This window comes from Geotrypetes seraphini, chromosome 5, assembly GCF_902459505.1.
Source record: "Geotrypetes seraphini chromosome 5, aGeoSer1.1, whole genome shotgun sequence".
In the NCBI taxonomy this organism is placed as follows: Eukaryota; Metazoa; Chordata; class Amphibia; order Gymnophiona; family Dermophiidae; genus Geotrypetes; species Geotrypetes seraphini.
The window spans coordinates 228,730,328-228,755,650 of record NC_047088.1 but is presented as its reverse complement, the minus strand read 5'-3'; the positions used below and the strand labels follow the sequence as shown (position 1 = coordinate 228,755,650).

General features: G+C 40.7%; 1 protein-coding gene across 1 annotated transcript in view; it reads left to right on the top strand.

Annotated features, from left to right (window-relative positions):
• The window catches only part of ARHGAP15 (Rho GTPase activating protein 15), an 850,722-nt gene extending 828,691 nt beyond the window's left edge, over positions 1-22,031 (top strand). The window contains exon 14 of the mRNA XM_033947260.1: positions 19,772-22,031. Within this exon, the coding sequence (XP_033803151.1) occupies positions 19,772-19,955 (184 nt within the window). The 3' untranslated portion in view covers positions 19,956-22,031. The remainder of the gene's footprint in view (positions 1-19,771) is intronic.
• The last annotated feature ends 3,292 nt before the right edge of the window (positions 22,032-25,323 follow it).

The following is a 25,323-nucleotide window of genomic DNA, read 5'->3' as shown; positions in this document are numbered from 1 at the left end:
GCCACAAGTTTCCATGAAGAAATTAACATAATGACTCTCAACTCTATTACACATAACATCAGCATTCGGACTTCCTCTCAGCCACTCACACTAATTAACCCAATATAAAACCCACTGAAGCAAATGTAATGGCAAAGCATTGTTGCAGTTGTATTAACTCCGAACAGCCTTGACGTTAACTTGAAACTTGATGATTACAATACATCAGCACTCCTAGACTGGCTTGTGACATTCGATTAGATGCTGCCATCCTAGTCTTATGGATATTTCACTCATCACTCAACTACACCCCTACCTAATCTCAGCTGAAAATGTACTGTATATGCACAAATCCAACAGGCATTTATTCAAAAACCCTCCCCAGCCACACACAGCAATAAAAAAGGCCACACAGTTAATCTGGGTGGCCAATAACAGTGGGCGATATCAAAGGCCTAAACAGTTAAAGAAAAGGGTGGATTAGGGGTTGGAATGAAGAGCAAAGGGTTAGCAACAAGGAAGATAATTTTGATTGGTGGGTGATAAAAGCAGGGGATTGGAGGAAAAAGGGTGTAGCTGGGGATGAGGAGAGTAGGAAAGAAATTGGCGGGCTAAATTGGAAACACGGAGGAAAGAGCTAGGGAGGAGAGGAAAGGGTTTTTAGTTTCGTGGTATTTGTAATTCGGAATTTTTGAGTGGTCAGAGTGTATTGGCTTGCTCTGGTACTTACTAGATTGGTGGTGGTATAAAGGAAGGATTCGAGTCGTCGTGAAGAGGCCGGAGCTCGAGTGTGTGGAGGTTTCACTCCCCCCCTCCCTTCTGTGCCGCCGGGGTAAGTTCAATCTGCTTGCCTTCTTTGATTTACGCCCGTGCTGGCTGTTTTTTCTGTGTGCAGGGAAGGGTGTCGTAGTCGGGCCGCCAGCACTTTCTTGTGCGGGGTCGGGTGACCGATTTAGTGGGTGGAGTTTCCGGCCGGCGGCGCATCTCTGACACGGAGGGGGAGCTTTGTAGTGCCGACGGGGGAATCTGGACAGTGGCTTTCAGGTGTTTTACAGCGGTTATCAGGCAGGTTGAGGTTTGGTCGGGTCCGGTTGGGGGGTTGTTTGCAGTCGGGGGATACATTTGTTAGAGTTTTTGTGTGTGCAGTGTTTTCTCTAGGGTCAAAGTGGGAAAGGGGCTTTTTTGTGTGATCTGAGGTTTGGGAGGCAGTGTTGCTGATACCAGGTAGGGTGTTCTCAGTTCAGAGCACAGTAGTCTGTGTGACAGTGGCTTGTGTGGGTACAGGGTTGTGATTCTTAGTGTTCGTAGTGTGAGTGCCAGTGGGTGGGTGAGTGGATTCAGGGATATAACTTTGCTTTACACGGGTGGGTTTAATTCATTTGGTTATTGGAGGAGCAGGATGGGTGGGGTGAAGAAAACAGGTGCTAGTAGTCAGAAGAGAGTGACAGGGGGAAAGCAGGGTAAGTCTGGGCTTGGGAAAAGGGTTCCCTTGACTACAGGTAAACAGCAGCCTAAAGGACACAAGGATGCTGCTGGATGGGCTCGACCGGCCAGGCAAGTTGTCAGGAAGGCTGTTCCGGTGACTGCAGAGCCTAGGGGCACAGCGGAGGAATCTCGGACCTGTGATGTGGAGCCAGTTCCAGTCCCGGGCACCGTCAGGGCTGCGAGTGATGAAGTTGCTGTGGCCAGTACCAGTGTTGCAGCGATACCGCGGACATCTGGTGAGTTGGTTCATTCTTTGCTCTCTGCGTTAGGAGAGGTGCGGGGGGTTGATTTAGGGGAGTCCTCACGAGAGGGACAATCGCTTGGGTTACAGCATGCTGTTAAAAAGGCATTGCGTAAAAGTTTACGGGATAAAAAGTTTTTGAAGCGCCTGCACCATGTAGTAAAGGGCATGGATCGTGAGAAGCGTCAGCGGCGTATGGTTGGGTCGGATCCTTTGTCAGTATGGGAGTCCTCAGACTCATCCGGGTCCTCGCAGTCTTCTTCATCTTCTTCATCGGAAGAGGAAGTGAGGATTAGTTCTGTCCGGACGGCTGTTGGGGGGTTTCGCCCTAGTGACGGTGGTGCGCCGGGTTTATCTAGAAAGGGGCATACATTATGTGATATTGCTCTGTTGGATTGTCATATTTCTCCTAAGTGGAAAAGGAAGATTTTGAGGGGCAAGTTTATTGATTTTTTCACTCTTTTAGCGCGGGAAAATACGGGGACTCAGACTAAGGATAGTAAAGATGCTAAAAAAAAAAGGTGGTCGGATAGCAAAGAATATATTTAATTGGTTATTAGGATTTAATGTATTTGCTAGTGTGCTAGGTGAGGCTCGTCCTGATTTATATCCTGGGTTGTTACATTAAGCGGTGACTGCCCTAGGCTATGATCCTCGGGAATTTGGAACCCATTCTTTTAGAATTGGGGCAGCCACTTCTGCAGCAGCTGCTGGTGCACCTCCGGCGCTGATTCAGAGAGTGGGACGTTGGCGTTCCAATCAATATAAGGGTTATGTGAGAGAGTTGGCATGATTGAGTTGGGTGATACTGATGTTTGTTAGTTTATTTTTCAGGTCCTCGACCAATGCTCTCTTTGTCTCCAGATATCTGCGTCTGGCTCTGTGGACACTCTCACATCTTTTGGGCCCATAAGCATGCCAGAGAATCCTGCTGGGGTCACAATTTGGGCCTGGCTGAGGCTGGTGTCCGGATTTGCTGGCTTGGAATTCGAGGAATGATTTGGGAGCAGTTGTTGCCTACTTTGCATCAAGCTCATCGTTTCTCCTCTCCACTGCTTATATTAGTGCATTTGGGGGGCAATGATTTATGCTCTGTCACAGGGGTTGAATTAATTCGCCAAATAAAGCAAGATGTATTGTCCATTGCCTGCTCCTTCCCTGCAGCGCGCCTGGTATGGTCTCACATTCTTCCTCGCCGTTGCTGGAAGGGTGCACATAAGCCTGCCGCTATTGAGCGGCTTCGCAGGCGAGTGAATGCTGAAGTGTCAAAATTTATAGCTATGATGGGAGGTCTGGTCTTGGTCCATGACCTCATTTCAGTGGACTGTCCGGGTTTATTTCGCCCGGATGGTGTCCATTTATCTTTAATTGGGGTAAATATTTTTCTTAGTTCCATTCAGGATTTGTTACAGACTTGTTTATTGGGCTAGTTGGCTGCAGTAGTGGGGGGAGCAGTGACAAGAAATTCTGTCACTGCTTTTGGCCTATGACCTGAGCCTTATGATAGGCAGATAAAATTTGAAGTACTATGAATAGTAAATATGTCCTCGTGTGCGATACCGCCACGAGGTGAGGTGACTTGACGACACCGTAAGTCACCGAGAGATTAGGGAAAGTTTGGATAAGAGAGCTAGTGTCGATACCGAATAGCTCTTGGAAGGAAATCATAAATTGTTAAGAGTTAAGTTTGGTATATTTTCAAAAGTTTGAAAATTAATGTTTAAATAATATGAAATAAAGCTGCGGCCAATATTTGCCCAATAGAACATTGTAAGAGTTATTATTGGAAATGGTGATGTAGTTCAGAATGGCTGATGTATGAGTCCCAATGTTAAAAAGGCCACACAGTTAATCTGGGTGGCCAATAACAGTGGGCGATATCAAAGGCCTAAACAGTTAAAGAAAAGGGTGGATTAGGGGTTGGAATGAAGAGCAAAGGGTTAGCAACAAGGAAGATAATTTTGATTGGTGGGTGATAAAAGCAGGGGATTGGAGGAAAAAGGAAAAAGGGTGTAGCTGGGGATGAGGAGAGTAGGAAAGAAATTGGCGGGCTAAATTGGAAACACGGAGGAAAGAGCTAGGGAGGAGAGGAAAGGGTTTTTAGTTTCCCTCCCTCCCACCGCTTTGGGTGTATTAAGAGAGTGAAGGGTGAATGATGGGGATGAAGGTAGGGAATTGGGTGGGGGGTGGGGAGGTCGCAGCTAATATGTTGGTAGGCCTATGACCTGAGCCTTATGATAGGCAGATAAAATTTGAAGTACTATGAATAGTAAATATGTCCTCGTGTGCGACACCGCCACGAGGTGAGGTGACTTGACGACACCGTAAGTCACCGAGAGATTAGGGAAAGTTTGGATAAGAGAGCTAGTGTCGATACCGAATAGCTCTTGGAAGGAAATCATAAATTGTTAAGAGTTAAGTTTGGTATATTTTCAAAAGTTTGAAAATTAATGTTTAAATAATATGAAATAAAGCTGCGGCCAATATTTGCCCAATAGAACATTGTAAGAGTTATTATTGGAAATGGTGATGTAGTTCAGAATGGCTGTTGTATGAGTCCCAATGTTATACCTTGTAATGGATTAGACTCCTCTCGATCTCTCCTCAGCGAGCTAATCTGGGAGCCAGAAGTAGAGGGGATATCATTTTTTCCTTCAAATTTTGACAGAAGAAGGGACTCCTAATAACAAGCCACTGTCCCCCAACCCCTGAACTGTTGCTCCAAAGGTTTTGCTACATCTTTCTAACAAATAGTACTCAAAAATGTATCCTACCCAGTATTGGACAAAGATACACTCTCAGTGCGATATAATCCTGAGGAATCAGCAAAAAACAACAGATGCAATAACTACAGATTTTGGGATTTCAGCATGTATGGACTTCTACGGCCTTTCTGCACATTCAGAGTTAATGCCATTCATGCCATACACTCCTGGAGATCTGAGACTATAGAAGGGTTGCAGAAGGAAAATAAATTGTTAAGAAGAAGTCTCTTTAAATATGATGATCGGCTTGATTCCCTTTAACACACAAATATCATTCCTGCCCAAATGAACAAATATATATTGAGAAGAAGCAGAACAGTGACCTTCCAAAAGTAAAGGCAAAAGCTGGCACTAATGCATGACATGAATGTCAAGCCACTGTAATTGTGTTCCCCATGAATTGAGACTCAAGTGGTATTCTCACTTTGGAACCAACTGCTCTCTTTTATCCCCCCCCCCCAAAAAAAAAAAATGCGCACATATCACTATGAGAAACTCCTGAACTGTACGACCTGACAAAGAAAGTGAAAACAATAAAAGAAGATTAGCACTAAAATATGACTACACTTCACCCTCCCCATTCGCGGTTTCGGCAATTGCTATTTCACATATTCGTGATTTTTGGGGAGGGGGAAAAAAAAGAAAAAAAAACCCCACAGTTTAGCCTTCCCCCCGGCGTCCCGGCCTTACCTGGTGGTCTAGCGGGCTTTCGGGGCAGGAGCGATCTTCCTACACTCCTGCCCCACGTAGATCGCCAATAGGAAATGGCTGTGAGGAGTTCTCATCATAGTCTCGAGAGACTACGGGAACTCACAGCAGCTATTTCTTCATGCTTACATGCCCAATTCCTCATGCTTACATGCCCTCCGCCCAATTCCCTCATGGATGTGGGAGTTAAAACCAAATCCTCCCTTCATTATTGTAGCAGGTTGGGTATTTTTCATACATACAGTACAACTTAGAGCATATGTCATTAATATTTGTGTATGTGAGGTGTTCAGCCATATTTCTGAGTCCATATTTCTCTGAAAGAGCTGCTACTAAAAATATATCTATGAAATGATGATTCAAGTTTTGCTCTTGAGCTTCTAAACAGCTAAGATCAGATGTAGTCAAGGGTTTTCCTCACATTGTAGTTGTGGGAAAAATGCTTAGCATATCTGGTCTTCAACAGTTTCTGGCTGAATTTCTGTTGGCATACAGTAAATAAACTAAAACCCTGTAGCTGGACTATTCAAGTAAATAGAAATGACTCTCCTAAAATAGTTTTAAACACTGAAATTATAGAGCACATGTGGGTTCAATCAGAAAGCAGCTCAGTCTATTAACCTCCAAAACCCTGTTCTAAGTACTGAACACAAGGAAGCATAGGTAAGGCAAGTTTTTCTTGATTGTTTGTAACTCAAAGTTTTGTTTTGGGTTTTGTTTTGTTTTATTCACTAATGCTGATAGTTACAATCCAAAATTACTGGATTGCAATAAAATACTACACTTTTATTTCTGAAATATTAATGAGCAGTTTATAGATTCAAAGATATTTGCCCTGATCTCTCTCAAGAAACTTCAAAGAGGTGCCAGGCATTCTTGGCCTTGCCGTCAAGAGTGTTAGCATTAGATGCCAATTTTGTTTTGAAATTTCCCTGTGTATATGTGCTAATTTTTGAGGGTACAGCTTAAAATTTCTTTGTCTTGAAACAACTCTTTTTTTTTTTTTTAATAAATCTTTATTGATTTTCAAGTAGTAACAGTACATTATATATGAAGCTGAACATATAACAAATCAAGAAAAGCACTTTGAACTTACATATAATTGAAAGTAATATTTTCTCCCATCCCTTTATTTAATCAATAATAAAAAATGCAATTCTTCTTCCAATAACTCATTCTTATTTAAAATAATACCCCATTCCCACCCTGGATGTGTAAGGAAATCAGACAAAGGGCGAAAGGGCGGGACCGCCGGAAGACGAAGCAGCGCAGACGCAGGGCTCACAGAATGGCCGGGACTGTCAATAGGAAGCAGCAGGACACCGGTAGGAGCTTCTACATGATGAGGGGGGGGGGGGTCGGGAGGCTGTGGAGGTGCGAGCGGTCCTTCAGGGAGGGGGTGCGGGTGCGGGTGGGAGTGCGTGCGAGCGGTCCTTCGGGGTGGGAGTGTGGGTGCGTGTGAGCTGTCCTTCAGGGTGGGGGTGCGAGCGGTCCTGCGGGGGGGGGGTGAATCAGACGTCAGGGGGGAACTATGTAAAAAAAAATTTGTAAAGCGCGCTCACGCGTATAACGCGCAAGGTTATGCATGGTTTGTAAAAATCGTGTATAATGCGCGCGTTATATGCGTAAAAATACGGTATATAGAAGCAATAAAAGATACCAATGGGCCCTACACCAAGTTAAATATATTACTATGCCCCAAAATTTCAGCATTCATTTTTTTCATATTTGTAGCTGGAGCATAAGTTCGCCCACCAGAAAGGAAAGTTAAGTCAATCATAGTTCTTCCAACTACGTGTTATCATCTGTATGGCTATTCCTGTCATAATTAAAGAAAAGCTGGCATTTATAACGGTCTATAGGGGGTTTAACATGTAGTAGTGTTCCACATATTATGACTTCATAAGTCAATAGGATTGATGACTCAAGTTTTATTTCAACATGAGGAGCTTAAAATATCTGTATAAGTGTCTCAGAATGTTGATATTCACTGTTAGCAAGGGAGGTTGAGATGGGCGTATGGAATTAATGGTTCATAATAGTTCCTTTTTCTTTTCTCATGGCTTGGATCTAATTATTCCTTGTACTAATTTATGGTCTAATATGATATTATCTCCCCCCCCCCTCTTTAATTCATTGTGGATGTCTACTGCATATGTGTTCCTTAATCATGGATTGTTGAAGTGATTTGAATTGGTCAATCTATTTAAAATGAATGCTGGGTTTTACTAAACCATGGAAGAACTTCTTACTGTGGGCTGGTGAGGTAAATGTTCTGACATTCATTGAATGATCGTCAGAGTATTTACCTTGCCGGCCCATGATAAGAAGCTCTTCTGCGGTTTAGTAAAAGGAACTTAGGCCCTCTTTTACTAAGATGCGCTAATCGTTAATGCATGCATGTTAGTCTATGGACGCATTAGCATTTAGCGCGCGCAAATTTGATTAGCACGCGCTAATTGGTTAGCACACCTTAGTAAATTTTAAAAATTTACAATTTGCACTAAAAGGTAATTACATTACATTAGTGATTTCTATTCCACCAATACCTTGCGGTTCAAGGCGGATTATATAAAAGTTTTCAGAAATTACATAAAAGTTTATAGGAATAGTATAAGAGATGTCGTAAGAGTTACATATGAATTACCAAAGAGTTGTTGAGATCTAAGGTGGTAAGTGTTGGGTAAATAGAGGCATTTAGCATTAGTTGGGTAGTTGGGGGCACATTAGAGTATATTAAGGGTATAGAGTGTGTAGGTGGGGTTTGGGTAGGAACTGGTCGTGTTAGATAGGTTTTATGTATTTTTTGAAGAGTAGGGTTTTAGTTACAATATGCACTAAAAGACATGACATTTTTTCAGTGGTCGCCCCTTAACTTTGGAAAACTCTTCCAGCCCCCAGTAACAGAGGAGAATAGTCTAAACCGATTCAAAGGCCTACTTAAGAGCCATTTATTTAAGGATGCTTTTTAATATTTAAGCCCTTTGTAATTCCCCCCCCTCCCCCCCCCCGGTTAATCTCAAAAGAAGCAAGTTTCAGCGCTTCCCTTCCCCCACGTTCCTTCCTTAACTGTTTCCTATCCTATACCAATTGTATTTCTTCCCCACTTTCCTTTTGTCTCGTGTAAGTCTTGTACCTGATGTTCTTAACTTATCACGTCATTTGATTATTGCTGTTCTTGCTCCTTTTTAACTGTGTTATTGGCATTTAAAAAAAAAATTATATGTTTCCCCATTATATTTTAATCTGTTCTCACTTAGAAGTTGGATAAACGAGAGTATCAAATTTTAATAAAAACTTGAAACTTGAAAGTTACACTATGTTGAAAAGAGCAGGCTGACCGTTGAAGCTGGCTGGGATCAGTAGGAAAAACAGATATTGTGCATTCTAAATCTCTCAGTGTACTGCTGGAGAGGAGGGGGCAGCCTGATATGCCATTGATCCTCCTATGCACCTCCCATGTCCACACCCCCTTAAAGTTGCATCTTCTGGAATTTGAGTGCATAACATATAGAATAGTTCCAAAGGGCGGTTACATGCATAACTACTAATTGGTGCTAATTAGTAGCAATTAAGGCCAGTCATAGCCTCTTATTGCTCATTCACATCAATTATCAGATCATTAATAAATTACATATACTATTCTCAAATTTGGATGTGCAACAGTCTAGAATTAGGAGGTATGAGTAAAGTGACCATTTATTTTTTTCCTCAAAACAGGACAGGACCCCCGAATCCCCCCTCAGCCCCCGCAGATGTATATTTGAGAAAAGAGAAATAAATCACTTTACAAATAAAAATAAAACAAACAATGGAAAATAAGATAATACCATTTTATTGGACTAATGCATTTTTCAATTGGCTTTCAGAGGTCAAAACCTCTTTCCTCAGATCAGTAAAGGTCAAAACCTCTTTCCTCAGATCAGTAAAGTATACTGCTTTCACAGAATCCTGTCTTAACCTGAACAAGGGAGATTTGGGGCTCCTTTTACTAAGGTGTGCTATGCATTTTAGCGCGCGTGTAAAATATACACGCGTGCTAAATGCTGGCATGCTCATTATAAGTCTATGGACACGTTAGAATATAGCACACACTAATATTTAGTGTGTGCTAAAATGGCTAACGCACCTTTGTAAAAGAGGGGGTTGGTCTCTGAAAGTTAGTAAAAAATGCATTAAAATTAGTCCAATAAAAGGATCGCCTTATTTTCATTTTCTATTTATAAGTATTTATCAACACAGCTACAATAGTACTTTATCTTAAAGAAAAAAAAAAATTCTACCTTTTGTCGTTTGGTTTCTGATTTACTCATCTTCTCATCATTCTCTTCCCCTTCTATCCACTGTCTGCTCTCTCTCTGCCTCTTCCATATGGCATCTTCTCTCTTTCTATGTCCCTCTTCCCATTGGGCTGACATCCATCTTCTTTGTTCCCCCTATAGTTTGGCATTTCTGTCTCCTTCCCTCCCATCTCAACTTCCCTCCCCCACCCCCTACTGGTCTTGCATCCATCTTCTTCCCTCCACACCTCCTATGCTCTAGTGTCTATCTCCTTCGCTCCCTCCCCCCCCCCCCATGGTTTTTAGCATCTTTTCCTCCCCCTAGATCTGGTATCTCTCTCCTCTCTCTTCCCTGGTCTTCCTTTTCAATTTAGTTTCTGCCTCATCTAGATTAAATTATTTCTTACTATCCAGTCCTCAATTTCCGTCTTTTCACTGTGTATACCTACAGCATCTGCTCCCCCCTCCCCTCCCCACTGACCTCCAATGTCTGCCTTTTTTTTCTCTCCCTTTACTCCACTTTTACCATCTGCCCCCTTTCTCTTCTTCCACCTCAATTGCATCAAGTTTCTGCCCCACTCTCTCTCCCTCTATCCCAATTCCATCGAGTATCCTGCCCCACTCTCTCTCCCTCCACCCCAATTCCATTCTGTAGTCTGCTGCTCCCCCCTCCCCACCGCTGCTGCTGCTTTTCCACACCCTCCTGATGTCACATAATAAAGCTCACGTACCACGCAATCTCTTCCCCTTGTTGGCTCATCTTATACATACACACACACACACACCCCTCTCCTTCCCCTCACCTTCGCGGTTGCCTTTCCCAATCACAGTTTTCTTTTTAGCGGGGCCCCAGCACAGCAGCAGTTTTCATAAGTTGCAGGTAGCTGCCCAACCCGAAGCTTTTCCTCTGACACGATCCGCCCAGGCAGAAACAGGAAGTTGCATTGGAGGGAAAGCTTCGGACCGGGCAGCTGCCTGCAACTTATGAAAACGGCTGCCGCATTGGGGCCCCGCTGAAAAAGAAAACTGATTTGAAAAGGTGACTGCAAAGGTGAGGGGAGGAGGGGGGAGATGGGCCAACAAGGAGAACAGATGCCTGGAACTCAGGGCCCCCTGGAGCTGCCCTGTTTGCCCTCCCCTAACGCCGGCCCTGGGTTCAAGAAATAGATAAGGCCCATCCTCTTCACAGACTACTTTAATAATGCAACATAGAGGAGATAACTGGGTAGTCCCCACTAGGAACATGATAGGGTGAAAACAGTAGAGATACCCAGAATTGCTGAGGATAATGATAAAGTACAGATAGCTAGAATTATCATGATGTAAGTAAATCTAAGATAAACATAGAGCATGATACAGGTGTTTATGTGTGCAAATAAGTAGGATTTAGTGTGAACATTAGTACATGATACTAATATTATATGTGTATATTCGTAGGATGATTAATTATGGTATAAATGTGTCTGTATTGAAAACCATCTCATAAAATGCCAACTCTGTATTGTAACACCTTTGCAGAAGCTCATGTAAACCGCTCTCAATTGACTCCCCAGTCATTAGCAGCGGTTTAGAAGCTTTCAATAAACAATAAACAAACCCCCTTATTCTGTAACTATGCACATAAATTGTAGGAATGCCTTTGTTCTGCCCAAGACCCTCTCATTGCCATGCCCCTTTTTTTGAACCAATTTACCAAGGCACTTGAATCTTCAATAAGTCTAACTTTCTGAGAAACTAACAACTCAACAAATAATAAGCCACTGTTTATAAATCAAAACAGTGTCCATTATGTCTCTCAATACCAATCACTAACAGTCCTCAGCGATACCACCAGGGACTCAATTGCTTCATAGGCCGTGGCTTTAAGTGTCATTTCTTCATCGGACCCTTTTAAACTTTGCTTTTTACTTTTTACTTTTATTTAATTTAATTGTTCAACTATAAATAAGATATAGAAGTACTTAGCTTAGTGGTTGGAGTGCAGGGATATTAAGTCAACATGTTTCACCTATTATGGATTTCTCAAGGCAGTAATCCCTAAAATATAAAATATAACTTTAGCATCCTCTTAGACCATTGAAAAGTACTATCAAAACTTCATCAACCTACAGTTAATCTAGAAAATTTAGAAAATTTAAGAACCATGCATAAAATTTAGACACGGATCTCGCACCTAAATTTTAATAAAAATCCAATTAGCACCAATCATTGTTAATATCCTGATTATTGGTGCTAATTGCCTTGTTATTCAGTTAAATTGCATGCCCACCACATTTGCATGTTGAATTGTAGCCCTTTTTTTAAAGAATTATGCTTAACTGCAGTCAGCTCCAACAAGCTGCAATCTTGAACCTGAATGTTAAGAATTATCATGAAATGAATGGAAAACAAAGATGAAAATGTAATAATGCCCTTTGATTGCTTTGTGGTACAGCCGCACCTCGAATACTGTATGCAGTTCTGGTCGCCATATCTCAAAAAAGATATAACAGAATTAGAAAAGGTACAGACAAGGGTGACAAAAATGATAAAAAGGATAGGATGACTTCCCTACAAGGAAAGGCTAAAGTGGCTAGATCTTTTCAGCTTGGAGAAGAGACGGCTTAGGGGGGATATGACAGAGGTCTATAAAATACTGAGTGAAGTGGAAAGGGTAGATGTGAATCGCTTGTTCACTCTTTCCAAAAATACTAGGACTAGGGGGCATATGATGAAACTACTAAGTATTAGATTTAAAACAAACCGGAGAAAATATTTCTTTACACAATGTGTAATTAAAGTCTGGAATTCATTGTCGGAGAATGTGATGAAATCAGTTAGCTCAGCAGGGTTTAGAAAAAGGTTTGGATAATTTCTTTAGGGGTCCTTTTACTAAGGCGCGCTAGCCGATTTAGAGCACGTTAACTGATGTAGCATGCACTAATTGATTTAGCGTGCACTAACGATTAGCATGGGGTAACGATTGGCATGCGCTAAATCGATTAGTTTGCACTAAATCAATTATCACGCGCTAAAATGGCTAGTGAGCCTTAGTAAAAGAAGGGGTTAAAGAGAAGTCTGTAGGCCATTATTGAGATAGTTTAGGGAAATCCACTGCTTATTCCTAGAATAAGCAGCATAAAAGCTGTTTTACTACGTGGGATCTCGCTAGGTACTTGGGACCTGGGTTGGCTACTGTTGACAACAGGATTCTAGGCTTGATGGACCTTTGGTCTGTCCCAGTATGACAATTCTTATGTTTTTATGTGATCAAAGTATAAGATAATCAAGCCATTGTGACATCACTGAGGAGTTTAGCTCTTAGGCATTGGTGGAATGAGGCATTATGACATCACAAGATGAGCTCTGGAATGTTGCTCCTCTTTGATCTCTGTCAAATACTTGGGACCTGGGTTGGCCACTGTTGGAAACAGGATGCTAGGCTTGATGGACCTTCAGTCTGTCCTAGTATGGTAATTTTTATGTCCTTAAGCCTTATACAAAATCCTTTATCCTTATTCATGCTCAGTTTGGGTTTCATATGCACCTTTATTCCCTCTCCATGTCATGCACACACTTGGTTGGCTTATATGAGCAAAGTAATTTAATATGCTCATTAATATTTTCATCCCTCTTACAATTAATATAAAACATGTGTATTTTCCAATAGTGTGGGAAGCATCACTTTATAATTCTTATAAGTATAAAGCCATGAGTTCTCAGATAATCCAAAGCATAGGAGGATTGACATGATAAAACTGCACCATATTACACTCTTTTACATATTACCCTGTTTCCCCGATGGTAAGACACTGTCTTATTTTTTTTTGGAAGGCCAAAATATGCTCTAGGGCTTATTTTCGGGGGGATGCCTTATTTACCCATGAAGAAGACTACAGTACACAGTTATTGTTGAAAAAAACCCAGAATTTTATTACCTGTATTGGATGTTCTGGCCGTGAACAAACTCCTGCAGTCTCCGTTAGGGAGGGATGAGGGAAGCTGCCTGTGTTTCCTTGCGCGGAGTCACGTGCGCGCGCTGCAGTCCTGTCACTTCCTCCTCTTCACTTCATGACGAGGCGCGGCACGCAGCCATGGAGGCAAATACGGTAGACGGAGGGACCACACGGAGTCACCCACCGTACCACCCGATTCGGGTAAGCGCAGGTATCGGTGGGTGGCTTATTTGCGGGGGGGGGTGCCTTATTTTACATTTTTTTCTAAAAAGGGGGGGCTGTCTTATTTGATGGCCCTGCCTTATCATCGGGGAAACACGGTATATGGCTTCTTAATCGAGCAGTAGATATAGTAGGCATATTGTTTAAAACTGCATTGTGAACTGACAGGTTGTCTAGACTTGTGGACAAATTATTCTTAGTAAAATATTTTTTGTAGTTTTTCCACCAAACTAACAGCTGGACTCTCTCATATTTGTTTGCACGAGAAGTACAATATTTGTCTTATAAACACTTTGTAAGAATGTTATTGTTTCAAACTTGGGTGTTTATTTTCCATTTTTGTGTGTTTAAAACATTTTTGTTGGGTACCAGACTGCAGTTTCAATTCTTTTCTGTAAAAAAAAAAAGGAGAATTTTAAAAGGCCACAAATATTTGTGATATAAAACATACAATGTTTTCCCTAAGCTGTCAATTTTTATTAAACTATTCATTGCTGCTTCTTCTGCTGTGCCAGGTTTTGTAAAGTGGCTTTCAGCAAATACTATGGACAAGAAAAACCAAAGAAAGGAGAAAAACCACTATGTAGCAAAACCAAAGAACACAGAAGTAGGGGTGGACCAAGAACTTTCCTTCTTGGCCTAACATAAGTCTCTTCACATGAAGAAAAAGCATTCAAATCACACACCAACTTCTCATGCATTAAGTATAATATATATAAAAAAAAAATCCTTTATTAACAAAGTACCAACAGATTAAAAGACCCAACATAGGGCAGTGTTTCAGCAGATAAACTGCCTGCTTCAGTGTCACCAATATTCTATCAGATGTATAATTATGTCAAAATTCAGTTGAATTTTGATGACCACTTTATGTCCTAATTACTATCATGGTTTAAGCTGTGTAACCCTGGCAACCCTGCAAGGTAGACTGTGTTTGAATCTGAGCTTTGGATGATTTTTAATTCTACAGGGCTTTAATATAAGCACCAAGTTTAAATCATTTGCTCTGCTCTGTAATGTGAAAATGTTTGAGCTATACCTTTCAACTGGGTTTTACACTTTCCTGAAACAACAGTCAGTTGTTTCCATAATGTTTCAAGCTGTGATTTTGACTCACTGGGCAGCTTAAGGATTGCTTCTGATTGTTGAGGCTACTTCTTCTAGTAACCACGTATTTTTAGCTTGAGCAAAATGTGGGGAATAAATCATTTTGGCTGGTTATTTTTAGTTTGAACTATATAGATATATATATACTGTATTTTTTGCTCTAAAAGACACACCTTTTCCCCCCAAAAGTAGGTGGAAATGTCTGTGCGTCTAATGGAGCAAATATTGCAATGTCCTCCCAAGCATCTTTTAGCTGGGCAAAGTGCCCAACTAATTTAGTTGAGCGCCCGGCTATCTGTCAGGGAAACTTACCATATATACCTTTTTCACCTTTTTAAATCCTGGTGGTCCAGCAGTGTATTGGCAGGAGCAAGCTTTCCGTGCTCCTGCCCTGCTGGATGGCTGCCTCAGATCTCGTGGCCAGCAGTGCACAAGGCAGGAGCAAGTTTTTTGCGCTCCAGCCTTTGCCCGCGCCGCTCCCTGAATGGTTACCGTCAGTTCTCGCGAGTCCCATGAGAACTGAAGGCAGCCATTCAGGGAGCGGCGCAGGCCCAGGTTGGAATGCAAAAAGCTTGCTCCTGCTTTGTGCGCTGCTGACCATGAGATCTCAGGCAGCCATCCAGAAGGGCAGGAGCGCGGAAAACTTGCTACTGCAGATACACCGCTGAACCACCAGGATTTAAAAAGGTACGTACGTGTGTGTGGGGGTGTAAAAATATTGTTAGTTGGCTGGGATGGATTGCTCCTATCCTGACCTACTACTAAACCACTAGAGGGGGGACAGGGTACAAGGCAGGGAGGTGGGACAGATTGCAGAGCCTGACAGAGAGGTAGGACATGGTGCAGAGCCTGGCAGGGAGTGAAGAGGGCTGGGTACAGAGCCTGGCAGGGATGGGGGCTGAGTGCAGAGCCTGGCAGTGGAGGGATTGAGGAAGGGGACACTGGGTGCAGATCCTGGCAGGGCATGGCACTCAATATTAAGCCCCTGTCTTATATTTGAATCAACCATTTTTCCTCCTTGAACCTTAAAGTCTCTCCTCATTTGTTAATGACAGTGATGATGGTTCTTAATATTGCTGTTGACTTTACATGGCTGAAATATTATTCAGCTATATTTCATTAAATATATTAGTACACCATTTGGTTCAAAATATTTTTTTCTTGTTTTCTCCTCTATGTGCGTCTTATGGTCAGGTGTGTCTTATAGTGTGAAAAATACAGTATATATATATATATATATAGCATATACTGCTTATGGTTGTTACTATAACTCATTTGGCAGCTTTAGGACTGATTCTGATACCCTGAAGTTTGGAAATTACATTTTGCTCATTAGCTGGTAAGATTCTGACAGTTGACGTGGATCATCTCTCACATTTACTCACTCATATTTTTCATATCATTTATTAACATATGTTGCATTAAGTTCTAATTCTCTACAGCTAACCACTTAAGTATTTCACCTTCACATTGTTCACATCTGATAAATTATGTCCATTAATGTTATGATTTTATTCATTTTTGATTGTATTACTTTTCATGCGTTCTCTAAGCATCATTTGTTTCAAGCATTGTACGCTGAAACGCAGCTCGTGTTGGGTCAATAAAACAAGTCCCTAATCATTGAGTTCCTTTTTGCTTTTTTCTGTAAAAGATGTCAAAGAGCAGAGTATATATCCAATAAAGCATACATCTCTTTTTTTTATTTATTAATTTTTAAATATGGCTTTTCCTGTTGTTCATGCGTTTTTGGTGGCACTATAGGTATTTTATGAAAGCTTCTGTGTTTGTTGAGCCTTTTTATATATTTATTTTATTTAGAAACTTTATATCCTGCCAAGTCACAAAGTTCATAGCCAGATAATCATAATCGAATAAAACAAACGTCATAATATATAATCAAATAAAACAGGCATCATAGCAGAACAACAGTTTCAAGGAGCTCCATGAAAAGCTTGCATAAACAAGATTTCAGCTGCCGTTGAAACAACAACAGAGCCTCAATCAGGCAGTGAATTTCACAATGCAGAAACACTATCCCAGACACGCATCCTCAGTCTCTTTCCACCCCGCCAGGTGGACGAGCCTAAATGTTCATTTTTCTATTTAGCAACGCATGCAAAATTGAAAGGCACAGAAAAGCGATATTTATGTGTGTTTGAGTGTACTAGTTATTGTTCTGTAAAGGTGTATATTAAGTGCTGTGGAGCATAACTGCAAGGGGTTGTATACATAGGCTGAGGACTGGAGAGTCTAGGCAGGCTTCTGTTTGCATTGGCAACTTACAGAATGCTATAAGTATGCTTGTTGTTTACCACACTTAACTGCATATATTCATGCCTGGCACTGACCTGGCTTAAATGTTTGGGCATAATATTGGTTTACAAAAATATTCCATAATGGAATCTGGGTGGCCAGATACTGTTATAGAATATAGTAGATGCTTAAAAATGGACCCCCAGTTATAGAATTGCTCCCTTAGGGCCAAATTCTATATATGGTGTCAAACAAATCAACTCCAATCAGCACAATGCTTAGCACGATTCTATAAAAGGCTCCCGCTACATATAGAATTTGCGCTTAGTGCCGTACGCAGCATGATATTTAGGGGTCCCCATGTAGGCCAAGGAAAACCAGATCTAAATGCCTGTGCCTAAGCTGTGTTCAGATCGGGTGTATTGTGTAGCAGGGCACCTAACTTTTAGGAATACCCATGATCCTCCCTTGCTCCTCCCTTGGCCATGCCCCCTTTTGAGATTTGCACACTAGAAATGATGCACAGCACTTCACAGAATACTCCTAGTTATACACGTTGTACATGTAAGTTTTAGTGTATGTTAGTGTACACAATAATCATAACTACAAATTGCAAATGTACAATTAGTGTACATTAGTGTTAATTAGTGTACATGTTAACAAGTTGTGCATGTAAATTTTAGTGCCAATTAACATCAGTTATTAGGTGTTAATCACCATCAGCACTGATTATCTTGTTAAACAATAAGTTGTGTTCATAACATATGGTAATGAAAATAAAAGGAATTGGCTAAATCACCTGATCCCTGGAGAAAAGAGGTCTAGAAAGATAGGACAAATCTTTAAATTAGTAAATTTAAACAATGGACATCAGTATGAGCCCTACATGCGTAAGCGGACCTGAATCTTTGGCTCAGGCAACATCTCAAAAGGTGACTAGCACCAGACAACAGTCTAATTGAGAATTGCCTCATACATCATATAGTCCATAAATGTTTAACAGTGAAAACTATGATATGCCACCTCCCAAATCTGAAAAGACCTCTTCTCACCAGGGAAAAGGGGAATGTATTGTGGGCAACATATACAAGCAATGCCTAAATACACACCTTGTGAACACGCTAATTAATGTAATAGACAGGATATGTGTGGTATACCAAAATCTATGTGTGAAGTACGCATGAAAACACACAGATTGTGTGGCTGGAATCCAACCTAAAGTGCAAATGCAACATGTCCCCAAAACGGAACATAAAGTGCTAGTGCCTCAAGCACCATAGTGAAAAATACCTACTTAAATCGTATCACAACAATATATAAAAATACATAAAAAGTGCCATAAAATGCATGAACAATGAAATGTAAAGTGCAAATGCAAACACTTCTGTATATAAGAATACTCTAAACACTTAAATAAATATAAATATAAAGTGCAAATGCAAATCCTAACAATTAAAATGTGAATACAATTTCTCACTGGTTGCCAATAAAAGGCTCCAGACATACACACTCATACGTACCTAACTAAACAATACCCAATACCCAATATTGAATATTCACACATACACCACACAATTTCAAAAAATCCCAGTCAAACATTGAAAAAATCATTCATGAGATATCAACAGTATATCACCACTCATCACCACTCGACAGAGCCCCGTTTCACTACTTCGTCAGGAGCAGAGACGGATTAGAATGAAAGTAAATATATAAGCAACCGACATAAACTGTTAGAATGTCGGAAGGAAAAAATCCTGCGGATCCCTCGCTTATAACAGTCAAAAAACAAAGGGACCCACAATACATTCCCCTTTTCCCTGGTGAGAAGAGGTCTTTTCAGATTTGGGAGGTGGCATATCATAGTTTTCACTGTTAAACATTTATGGACTATATGATGTATGAGGCAATTCTCAATTAGACTGTTGTCTGGTGCTAGTCACCTTTTGAGATGTTGCCTGAGCCAAAGATTCAGGTCCGCTTACGCATGTAGGGCTCATACTGATGTCCATTGTTTAAATTTACTAATTTAAAGATTTGTCCTATCTTTCTAGACCTCTTTTCTCCAGGGATCAGGTGATTTAGCCAATTCCTTTTATTTTCATTTTTTTGATTTTATTGGCTTTGATCCAATTTAGGGTTTTCTACTATTGCATAACATATGGTGCCATGTACAGAATTTGGAGATTAGCCTTTAAATCAGCTGTTTCCAAAAACATGATATAATAATAATTAAAAAAAACAAAAAAAAATCCACAGGAATTACTAATCCATCCACTCAATAACAGCAAAGGGAAAAGTGTTTCTCGAAGAACTGTGTCCAGTATTTTGACCATGACCTTCCTCATGTTTCCAAATAAACCAAAATGTGGTCATGTGCTTGTGTCTTTCTGTACTGAATGGCTAAATGCACAGTGTGCGCAACGTATGCGAGAGAGAGAACACATTTTTTGCAGTCATAATATGTGATCCATGTTCATAAATTTTCATTATCTAAAAGATCACCATTTGAGATTGGATTAGCTTAATTCTCAAAAATAAAACCCAGATGCAGATGTTCCGTGTAGAAGCACAATCCAAATACATCATGCTTTCAAAAACACCCTAAATAGAGTAATTCTGTTGGATTTAGAAACACGATCTTGGACCACACACACACACACACAAAAACATTCCACTTCCCAAATGAAGATATTCTCTACTGCTATTTGTCGATGTTGCCTCAGTTTTGAGCCTAAGACATGCAACATAGAAGTAATGAAGATTTTGTCATATGTTTCTTCTTGTTTACAGGATTGTTGCCAAAGCATCGGTGAATCTCATGTCAACACAAAGCTTGGGAATTGTATTTGGACCAACCCTTCTCAGATCAGAAAAAGAGTCTGGAAACATGGCAGTACACATGATTTACCAAAACCAGATAGTTGAACTGATACTAATGGAATATGATGAGATCTTCAGCTCACAAGAAGATTGATGGATGGTCTTTACAGTCTAAGCGGCAATCTCAATGATTCAAGAATTTTAAATTGTTGTAGTTACAGTTTGAATGATGAGGGAGGAGTAGCCTAATGGCTAGTGCAATGGGCTGAGAACTTGGGAAATTGGGTTCAATTCCCACTGTGACCCCTTGTGATTCTCTCTATAAGTCATTTATCCCTCAATTGATCCAGGTACAAAAAAACTTAGAGATCCATTTATTAAGCTGTGGTAAGCACCAACACAGTGACATGCCGTGAGGGCTTTCAGGGAATTCAGTGAATCCCCAGTAGAAAATGACACGGTGACAAAATTCATCACCGTTTCCGTCCCCGCGGATAACTGCGGGAAATCATCTTCATGGCTGGGGATTCTCCGAACGCCCCTGAAAACCTTGACAGTGCTGATCTGAATTTGACTGGCTGAGCTGCATCTGCCTGTTGCCTGCTCAACCAATAAAATTTAGAGCAGTGCTCTCAGGGCCTTTAGGGGGTAGGGTGAATCCCTTGAAAGCTCTGACCGCTTGTCACTGCACCAACGTAAACTTACCCAGATTAAAAAGGGCCTACCATAGGATAAACTCAAATATCCTTTAGTAGTTTTGGGATTGGCACACACTTCCTACATGCTACAAAATAGATTTTATTAACACAGGGGTGTGTTTGGGGGTGAAGAGTAGGTTACAAGGAGCCTTTCAGTCTACAATATAGGTAGCAGTAAGGATTGATGCACTAATGGCCACATACTGACTTTGAAATTAGTGTATAGTCATTAATAGGAAAAAGGAAATTGTAGCCATTTTAGAGCTGCACTTAAAAATGGCCACAGCACGTGGAAAACCTACATACGAATAAACAGTATAGGCCACTTTTTAGTGAAACTTAGTAAAAGGGCTCCTTCGATCGTGAGCTCACTATGGACAGATAAAGTACCTGCATATAATAAATGTAAACCTCTTTGGTTGTACTACAGAAAGGTGGTATGTCAGATCCATGACCTTTAACCTTTACCCCAAATTCTTTTGTAACCCTTGTGCTTTTCTTTTTAAACACAGAATTTTTATTGAAGCAAATTTAACAACTGTATTGTTTCAATAAGTCGTTGGGCCCAGAGGTAAAATTGCATTTTAAAATCTGCAAGTCAAGATTTACTTATCTAAGTATGTATTTTATGAAAATCAAAATCATGATAACATCTCAAATATTTTTTTTGTAAAAACCAGTAACAGTTTTAGGAAATCACATTTGACTTTTTGATTTTTTTTTTTTTTGAGGTTATGTACATATCCCATGCATGTGAAATGCTAATGAATCAAAGTTCAATGGACTATTAAGTTGACCCTCTTTCCTAACTGTTGCCTGTAAATCCTGGTAATGAATATACTGCTCAACTGCCTCAGATTGCAATTTGTAGCTATGATTATTGTGGTTCTACAAATTGCACCAATTAAAACTGTGACGTTGTTAAACCATAGAAGTTTGGGTTAGGTGAAATACGCTGTTATACTTCTGCACAAAGTTTTAAAAATGTGAAAAGGTTTTATTTGTGGCAACATGATTTTTCAAATTTCTAGCTTTAATATTTCAGAATAAGTGTACAGCTTTCATACTCTGCTTGCATGATAACTGAACTTACTCGTACTTCAAATGTGTTCTATTCAGAGCTTTGTTAAAATCAGAAAAGACATACGAGGTATCTCTATAGGCTTTGCAATCCCCCTTAACATCCTTCCCCCCACATAAGCAAGATATAGATCTATATTGTAGGAAATCAAGACCACAGTTTTTTTCAACAATAAAGATAGAATTTCTAATAAAGTCAATCAGAACAACACATTTATCATCATCCATCCCCCATCTAGTGCCCCTTCATCCAAGATATTATGAAGCCACCCTTAATTCTGGGTACTAGTCTGTCATTCACCCCAGGTGACTAGCCCAGCCTGAGAATCCACTGTTACATGCTGAGGAAAGTAAGATCATACTTTCGCCAAAAACATTTCGCCGTCCTTGTCCAATCCATCATTCTCTCCAAACTCGACTACTTATGCCTAACAAAAAAAAGTCTTCGTAGACTCCAGCTTATCCAGAATACTGCAGCCAAGCTGATCTTTGCAAAACGCAAATTTGACCATGTCTCCCCACTCCTAACCAATCTTCACTGGCTCCCAGTGCTTCTCAGAATTCATTTCAAATGCTCCTGCCTGGCTTTCAAGATCATTCACGGCATCCTTCCTCCCCTAATCCCGCTATCCTTTAACACCTCGAGGCCTGCTTCCACCAGATCCGCCCACAGACATAAACTATCCTTCCCCTCTCTACACGGTATTCTCTATGCAGGTAAACTGGGAAAATCCCTTCTCTTCAAAATCACGGGTCTTTGGAACAACCTCACTATTCCACTGTGGAACCTGGGCTCCCTCCAATTATTCCGCAAACAACTGAAAACCTGGCTTTTCTCTAACATATAATACTATTTCCCCCCTTTTCTCTTCCCTCTATATATATACTCATGTAAATCTTTCCCATCTCTCTTCTTATATTTTTAAGCTTTGTAAACCGTGCCGAGCTCCACTTCCTTGGAGATGATGCGGTATATAAACTTAAGGCTTAGTTTAGTTTAGTTTAGTCTACCCAGCAGATTACCTGACCCCTAACCACAGGATGCAGTGACATTAGGTTGTGAAATGCAAACTATCCAGACTACAAGAGCAATCACCTTGTAATTTCACAAGTACAAGCTAGAGACATTTATGGCTTATAGAGTACTATAGCAAACTCTGCCCAGTTATCTCCTTCAAAACGGTGAGCTGGCCTGGCCAATTAGCTGCTAATCTATGATGGTCCATCCCAAGCTCCCTGAGCTTCCCCTAAACCTGCTATGAGTTTGCCATCTCCCTCTATCTTTTCCACTCTTCTCAACCCCTCACTAAAACCCTTCAGAAAACAAAGAGAGGACAAGAAGCCAAGCCTTCCAACAAGTCCAGGAGCCACCTAGGCAAATGAGGAGCCATGGTTCTTCAACTCTGCCCAACCAGGAAGTCCCATATTACATTCACATTGTGCTATAATAAAATTATCAGACTCAAAATATTTGCAGAATAGGGTACCAAGGGGACAATATTCAGCAAACCATGGGCATGGATTCTGGATTGTACATCTGAATGGTGCTGTGGTGTTTTCATCTACAATCTGGCCAGACATTTTCTACCAGTACAGCACGGCATTCAAACTTTTTTTGCTTTTCCTGTGAACAGTGATGGGTATATTCCCTTTTGATAATTACATTTCCGTGGTGGTGGAGTTTTTTGCCAGTGATAGTACATACTCAGTCAAATGAACAAAAATAGGGCAAGCTGAAGATAAGTTTTTTGCTGTTTCAGACCAATTATTTAGTGATTGTTATTTTTACAAACTTAGTAGCTTGGCGCACTGAAGGCAATCGTGTACAACAGTTAAAAATTTCACAGCTGGTGTTTTGAATTATGCGATGATTGGGCAGTGAGGTGGTAGTGTTGGGATATCCCTGTTATCACCTCCATTTCTCTGAGCATATCAATTCATTATCAGTTGTATATCATTGCAAGTACCTAATGATTTAGAATTTGAGTGATTATTTTTCATTTTAGTGATAGTACATAAGCAGCTTTGACTTTAAACAGTATTGAAGTTGTTTACTGCTGCATTGAAATTTTTGAGACTTTTTCTCCACTGGTTTGTGAAATGGTTATCGGGGGAGTGTAACCCATCTCTGGTGAGTAATATTTTGTAGTTAAATTTTGGGATTTTTTTCTATTACTCTTTGTTTTTTTCTTGAGAGATATTTAAATACCTACGTGGCATAAATGTGCAAGAGGTGAGTCTCTTTCATTTGAATGGAAGCTCTGGAATATGAGGGCATAGGATGAAGTTAAGAGCTGATAGGCTCAGGAGTAATCTAAGGAAATACTTTTTTGACAAGTGTATTGCCTTATTCAGTGTCTTCTACTGATATTGCTAACTTAAGAAGAGCCACGTACGTGTTGAGTCTTGATTACAATAAAGAAATTGAGCATCTTGTATCTTTCTTGTGTCTCTACAGTGTGAAGGTAAGATTTCCTGTTTTGGTATAACTTAAGAAGAACACACTGGCATGTACTTTACAGGATGACTTCTAGCTGCAGCACTGCCCTAGCCTCCTCCAATCTAACAGCTAACCTCTCAATCAACCCCCCCCCCCCCCCCCGCTGATCAGACCCCAACCCCCCAATCCAAGAACCAACCCTTGATCCTAGAGCCAACCATCAATTAAAAAAACAACCCCCAATCTACTAATCCTGCCCCTTTACTACTCCACCACATAAAGCCCACCTCCATAGCCTCATCTATATACAATTGATTGAGCATACCGAGTGTTGTGTACTTGTCAAATAGTACACTCAATCATTGACTGCAGTGAACAGTCAGCGATTGATTGAGAATTCTATTTGACGCAATCCCACAGCATTTTGTTTCAAATAAGAGCCTTTGTGCACTTCTCAACTTCTGTGGTTACAGTTATCATACCCCTGACGCAGGCTACTTGCCAAAACAAGGTCTGTGTTGAGTCATTTGAATAAAGATCTTCTTGGTCCTTGTTCTTCAGGCCGTTTGTGGGGCGGAGTTTTTTTTTGGGGGGGTCGCAAATTTGGGTACCAAAATCTGCACTCAGTGCTATGATATAATGGGAGCCCCTAGGCCCCGATTCTTTAAATTGCACCCATATAAAGAGACGCCAAGGAATGTGGTGCATAACGCATATCAATCATGAGTTAGGCACCGTTTATAGAATCATACCTAGCAGCAACTAAACTGGACAAAAATTTAGGTGTCCCTTATTTGTGCCAGGGTTTTCTTGGCCTAAATACTGGCGCCTAAGTCCAATTTAGGTACCTGCAGGCAAAAATGCCTTAAACATGCCCATCTTCTGGTAGGCACCTTGGACTAGACACCTACCTGAAAGTAGTAGGTGCCTGAGTTAGGTGCCTACCACCCAATTAGTTTTTTATTTGAGCCAATTAAGCTTATTATCAGTGCTGATTCAGCTAATTAGGTGTCTAGATTAGCTAGGTGAGCTGATCTAGGTGCCTGACTTTAGACTTCTTTTATAGAATCTGGGCCCTAGTGTGCAGCACCAAGCAGTGAGCTAGCGGTCACAGCCAATCACACCTCTACCTGCCCGTGTCACGCCTAGATCCCACCCACTCCTGCAATAAGCAGCTAAAGCAGGATTTTTACTGATGAGTGCCTTTATAATGTTGGATCTCTAATATTGAGATTTAAAATGTTGGAGATTTAAAAAGAGTACAGAGAATAGTTAGTGATTTAGAGAGAAGTGAATAAGGACTA